The 6,306-nt window shown below is 46.8% G+C and overlaps 1 protein-coding gene across 1 annotated transcript; it reads left to right on the top strand.

The window, feature by feature from the left end:
• The first annotated feature begins 2,264 nt into the window (after nt 1-2,264).
• On the top strand, nt 2,265-6,086 carry LOC128272119 (DNA-directed RNA polymerase II subunit RPB2). Its single transcript, XM_053009860.1, has 3 exons — nt 2,265-2,372; nt 2,466-5,884; nt 5,955-6,086. Exons 1-3 carry the CDS (start codon nt 2,354-2,356, stop codon nt 6,042-6,044), a joined length of 3,528 nt encoding a protein of 1,175 aa, XP_052865820.1. The 5' UTR covers nt 2,265-2,353; the 3' UTR covers nt 6,045-6,086.
• The last annotated feature ends 220 nt before the right edge of the window (nt 6,087-6,306 follow it).

Here is a 6,306-nt window from a genome sequence, read left to right as displayed (position 1 = left end):
AATAAAGAAACTCCCAGGAGAACATATGGGATTTTTCGAAATCATAATAAATGTCATTTTATTCAAAACAACTTTACCTCCTCATTCCGCATTGCATGAATAGCTGACATACTCGTATTTCAGGGTGACTAAAAACGATTCATCGAACGATATCGGTTCCTGATTTGAAAACGTTATCACTTTCTACTTTATATGCTACACAGAGTCCAACTTGCAAATGCTTTTTAGATGCCGAATTTGTAGTTTTCTAACATATTAAAACTCGCTTTTCCCACTAATCTGTGAGGTAGTGTCTTTTAAATGTATTCAATGTTTATTGTGTTCTACTAAATACTAGTGTGGGTTTTTGCTGCAACGATTCTTATTGTTGTCGATTGACGGTTTGCCGAATAACTTGTTTTCAACACACAATTCAGAACATTCATTTGAACATATTTTCACATCTTTCGCTAAATGAAACATGTAAGTTAATCAAACGGCTCCTTTCTGTTCTGTGCAGCGGAAAACTTGTCTCAGAATGTTACGAGCAATTCAATCACTCAGCACCTTTGCATATAGGAACAATCTACTATGTCCAAACACAAGCCACTAATCAATGGTTTCAATTCAAGTACCGCGTACCGTCTTGTTTCGACCATTTGTAGTATATTGCAACGTGAAGAAACTAACTTCAATTTGATTTTGTTGCACATCTGTGAAACTTAACAGCGTTTGTCTCCAGTTAGCGGGTTTCTTGTTGTTTGTTTGGTTTTTCTAATCATAACCGTGGATAAAACGATTCTTAATTAAGAACAGGTAATGGCATTGTTAGTAGAAAATTGCGACAAAGTAAATGTCAGAGAAGAAAAGAATGTCAGGCGAAACTGAACCCACTGCTGATTAACCCATGCAACGTAAGCCAATAAATAATTTGAATTATCCTGAACTATTAGCAAAATTTAAAATTGTGGTGACGATGCTAAACAAAATGCGGCAAAGAATACTACAACACGAAAACGATTAGATTCGGTACTAAAACAGGTGTGATGTGCGCGTGCAAAACATAAGGTTGGACAAAGAACAGAACTAAGCTCCATGCAAAATGAATCACGATAGCTTCATTGGTGTAGAACTGCGACTAGAAATATCCCAACAGAGAGAGAGAGAGCTATAGATTCGAACGTAATACATTAGAATCATAGAAATCTAAACCAAGATGCGAAGGCAAAGTAATTGGTTATGAGACCCACGTATGCAAATGATAGTTCTTTCGTCACAGTACGAACGCGCGAAGAGTCGGTGCGATGTGCGATGCTTGTGATGCTAATGTACGAGAGAAAAAACGGTATGCAAGGTAAACAGAAAGGTTGCGACCACAGTTCACAATGGTGAGAAGCCGTTGTGCGTTGTTGGTGAAAGACGTGCACCGTATGAATACATAATTTCCTTATGTTTTCTTTTCATTTCAATTTCATCGGGTAAACAATAAAATGAGAAAATTAAACAAAAGCTGAATGTTTCACTCTGTTTTTGGTGACCGACTATTGCGAAAGAAAGTTCTGGGGAAGTGAAAAATTGCGAACCGTTATTGCATCGTTAGTAGCGAACAGCTTGAAATAAGTATTTATTATGTACGCCCAAAACGATCGATGTTCTATGTTTCTATTGGTTTAATATTATGGTTTAAGATTATAGACTATAGGAGGTGGATGGTTACTATAGCAAAGTTAAGATGGGTTGACAAGTTGGTCCCAACCGACCACCACCCAGAATAGATACTCGGCGTTTCAAGCTGGCTGATAGTAATAATCCAAATAGACTCTTCGCATTTTGTCTTCATAGCGCTACGCCACAATGAAAGACGACCATAAAAGTTGCATACTTGTTTATCGAAGAGCGTCTGTGTTCTCTTGATGCGTTATCCTTGTCCAGTGCAGTTCTTTGCATCAACACCCCAATTGATTCTCCATCGTTTGAACAAAATTAATTCATTTTCTGAACAAATGAACGTTTGCACGTTTTTTTAAACAAAAATGAACAAATCTTTACATCCAGACGGAGTAACAAAAGCATCAACAACGTAATCGACCATAAATTGTGAGATACCGTTACTAAAAGTAACGTTTTCTATATTTATTTATAATTTTTAATACATATGCTGCCATAAATTTTATCCCCTTCTGTAGGTCTACGCTACTGTTCCGTTGACAGCTCCGCGCTGTCACCCAGAAGAGCATCTTATTCTCGGGCAGTCTGAGTCGCACTTTTATCGTTGCCGCCGCCATTGACGAAGCGACGCGGAGAATATTTGATCTGTAAATTTCTTCACAACCTATCTAGCTGCGGTTTTCTGTGTTGAATTAGAAAAGTTATCATGTATGAGAATGAGGATGGTATGTATTGTGCAACACGACGGTGATGAAAGTGAATGTGGGAAATGCTCTGTTCTGACTTTTGTTTTCTTTTTCTACTGTCTGTTCCCATAGATCATTTCGAGGAGGAGGATCCGGAGGAGATCTCACACGAGCTGTGGCAGGAAGCGTGTTGGATCGTGATTAATGCGTATTTTGACGAGAAAGGGCTGGTGCGCCAGCAGCTGGATAGCTTCGACGAGTTTATCCAGATGTCGGTGCAGCGCATCGTGGAGGACTCTCCGGCTATCGAACTGACCGCCGAAGCGCAGCACTCATCGGGCGAAGTGGAAAATCCGACCCGCTATTTGCTCAAGTTCGATCAGATCTACCTATCGAAGCCAACGCACTGGGAAAAGGACGGTTCGCCCTCGCCAATGATGCCGAACGAAGCCAGGCTCCGCAATCTAACTTACTCCGCACCGCTGTACGTGGACATCACCAAAACGAAGCTGGTGGAGGGCCAGGATCCCGTAGAAACGCAGCACCAAAAAACGTTCATCGGCAAAATCCCCATCATGTTGCGCTCGACCTATTGCCTGCTTTCGCAGCTAACCGATCGCGATCTGACGGAGCTCAACGAGTGCCCGCTCGATCCGGGCGGTTACTTTATCATCAACGGTTCGGAAAAGGTTTTGATCGCCCAGGAAAAGATGGCCACCAACACGGTGTACGTGTTTAGCATGAAGGACGGCAAGTACGCGTACAAAACAGAGATCCGTTCGTGTCTCGAGCACAGCTCTCGGCCAACGTCCACCCTGTGGGTGAACATGATGGCGCGCGGCGGTCAAAGCATCAAAAAGTCCGCCATCGGACAGCGTGTGATTGCGATCTTGCCCTACGTGAAGCAGGAGATACCGATCATGATCGTGTTCCGTGCGCTTGGGTTCGTGGCGGATCGCGATATTCTGGAGCACATCATCTACGACTTTGACGATCCCGAAATGATGGAAATGGTGAAACCATCGCTCGATGAAGCGTTTGTGGTGCAGGAGCAAAATGTGGCGCTCAACTTTATCGGAGCCCGAGGAGCGCGCCCGGGTGTCACGAAGGACAAGCGTATCAAGTACGCGAAGGAAATTTTACAAAAAGAAATGCTGCCCCACGTTGGCGTGTCGGACTTTTGCGAGACGAAGAAAGCATACTTCCTCGGCTATATGGTGCACCGGTTGCTGCTTGCGGCCCTGGGACGCCGCGAGCTGGACGATCGTGATCACTACGGAAACAAGCGATTGGACCTGGCTGGTCCACTGTTGGCCTTTCTGTTCCGCGGTCTGTTCAAGAACCTGATGAAAGAGGTACGCATGTATGCACAGAAGTTCATCGATCGCGGAAAGGACTTTAATCTGGAGCTGGCAATCAAGACGAAAATCATCACGGACGGTTTGCGCTATTCGCTCGCTACCGGCAACTGGGGTGATCAGAAGAAGGCCCATCAAGCCAGGGCCGGAGTGTCGCAAGTGTTGAACCGTCTAACGTTTGCTTCGACACTCAGCCATTTGCGGCGTGTCAATTCCCCGATCGGTCGTGACGGTAAGCTGGCAAAGCCGCGCCAGCTACACAACACACTGTGGGGCATGATCTGTCCCGCCGAAACGCCCGAAGGTGCTGCCGTCGGACTGGTAAAGAATCTGGCCCTGATGGCATACATTTCCGTCGGTTCGCAGCCTTCCCCAATCCTTGAGTTTCTCGAGGAGTGGTCCATGGAGAACCTGGAAGAGATAGCCCCGTCTGCGATTGCAGATGCGACGAAGATTTTTGTCAACGGCTGTTGGGTCGGCATTCATCGTGATCCCGAGCAGCTGATGGCTACGCTGCGCAAACTACGCCGTCAAATGGACATCATCGTGTCGGAGGTGTCCATGATTCGGGATATTCGTGATCGTGAGATTCGTATCTACACCGACGCCGGGCGTATTTGTCGTCCGTTGCTGATCGTCGAAAACGGCAGCTTGTTGCTGCGAAAGCACCACATTGATATGCTAAAAGACCGCGACTACAACAACTACGGCTGGCAGGTACTGGTGGCGTCCGGTGTCGTTGAGTATATCGACACACTCGAAGAGGAAACGGTCATGATCGCGATGACCCCGTACGACCTGAAGCAGGACAAGGAGTACGCCTACTGTACGACCTACACGCACTGCGAAATTCACCCGGCCATGATTCTGGGTGTGTGTGCCTCGATCATTCCGTTCCCGGATCACAACCAGAGCCCACGTAACACCTACCAGAGTGCCATGGGCAAGCAAGCGATGGGCGTTTACATAACAAACTTCCACGTGCGCATGGACACACTGGCGCACGTGCTGTACTATCCGATGAAACCGCTCGTGACGACGCGGTCCATGGAGTATCTTCGATTCCGAGAGCTACCGGCGGGTATCAACTCAATCGTTGCTATCCTCTGCTATACCGGCTACAATCAGGAAGACAGTGTCATTCTGAACGCGTCCGCCGTCGAGAGGGGCTTCTTCCGGTCGGTGTTCTACCGTTCGTACAAGGACTCGGAAAGCAAACGGATCGGCGATCAGGAGGAGCAGTTTGAGAAACCGAACCGTCAGACTTGCCAGGGTATGCGAAACGCACTGTACGATAAACTGGACGAGGACGGGATCATAGCGCCAGGGCTGCGAGTATCGGGAGACGACGTGGTCATTGGAAAGACGATTACGCTGCCCGAAACGGACGACGATCTGGACGGTACAACCAAGCGGTACACGAAACGGGATGGGTCAACTTTCTTGCGCAACTCCGAGACCGGCATTGTCGATCAGGTGATGTTGACGCTGAACAGTGAGGGTTACAAGTTTTGCAAGATTCGCGTTCGCTCGGTGCGCATACCTCAGATTGGTGATAAGTTTGCGTCGCGCCACGGACAGAAGGGTACGTGTGGGATCCAGTACCGACAGGAGGATATGCCGTTCACGTGCGAAGGCATCACGCCCGATATCATCATTAACCCGCACGCTATTCCGTCGCGTATGACCATTGGCCATCTGATCGAGTGCATCCAGGGAAAGTTGGGATCGAACAAGGGCGAAATCGGTGACGCAACGCCATTCAACGACGCGGTGAACGTGCAAAAGATTTCCACCTTCCTACAGGAGTACGGCTACCACCTGCGAGGCAACGAGGTCATGTACAACGGGCACACGGGCCGAAAGATTAACGCACAAGTATTTCTGGGCCCGACCTACTACCAACGCTTGAAGCACATGGTGGACGATAAGATTCACTCCCGGGCTCGAGGACCCGTCCAGATTCTCGTGCGCCAGCCAATGGAAGGACGTGCGCGAGATGGAGGCTTGCGTTTCGGTGAGATGGAGCGTGATTGTCAAATCTCGCACGGAGCGGCACAGTTCCTACGCGAACGCTTGTTCGAGGTGTCCGATCCTTACCGGATTCACGTGTGCAACTTTTGCGGTTTGATAGCAATCGCCAACCTGCGCAACAACACCTTCGAGTGTAAAGGCTGCAAAAACAAAACACAGGTATGTGTGGTGTACAGCATTACCGTGGTGATGTTGATCCGATTTTTGACGGCAATTTTCTGTTTTACAGATATCCCAGGTAAAGCTACCGTACGCAGCGAAGCTACTATTCCAGGAACTAATGGCAATGAACATTGCTCCCCGGCTGATGGTGCTGTAGGGATCTATTAACTGTAACTTTTAAGTGTATCTAACTCTGAATAAATTAAAATTTGTGAAAAAATTTATATCCTCTTTGGCTTAATAATTTTTGTATAATAATAATATTTTAATATTTGTAGTAACGGACTGGGTAAATGAATTTTCGGAAACTGACAGACGTCAGAACGACAGCTCAATTTTGACATTTGCTGCTGTCAAAGCTATCGGTGCGTGAGAAGAACGAATCAGCCGATGGAAAAAATCTGGCTCTTCATTCCGGC

Source organism: Anopheles cruzii, chromosome 3 (genome assembly GCF_943734635.1).
Source record: "Anopheles cruzii chromosome 3, idAnoCruzAS_RS32_06, whole genome shotgun sequence".
Classification (NCBI taxonomy): Eukaryota; Metazoa; Arthropoda; class Insecta; order Diptera; family Culicidae; genus Anopheles; species Anopheles cruzii.
This window is presented reverse-complemented; position numbering and strand designations above follow the sequence as displayed.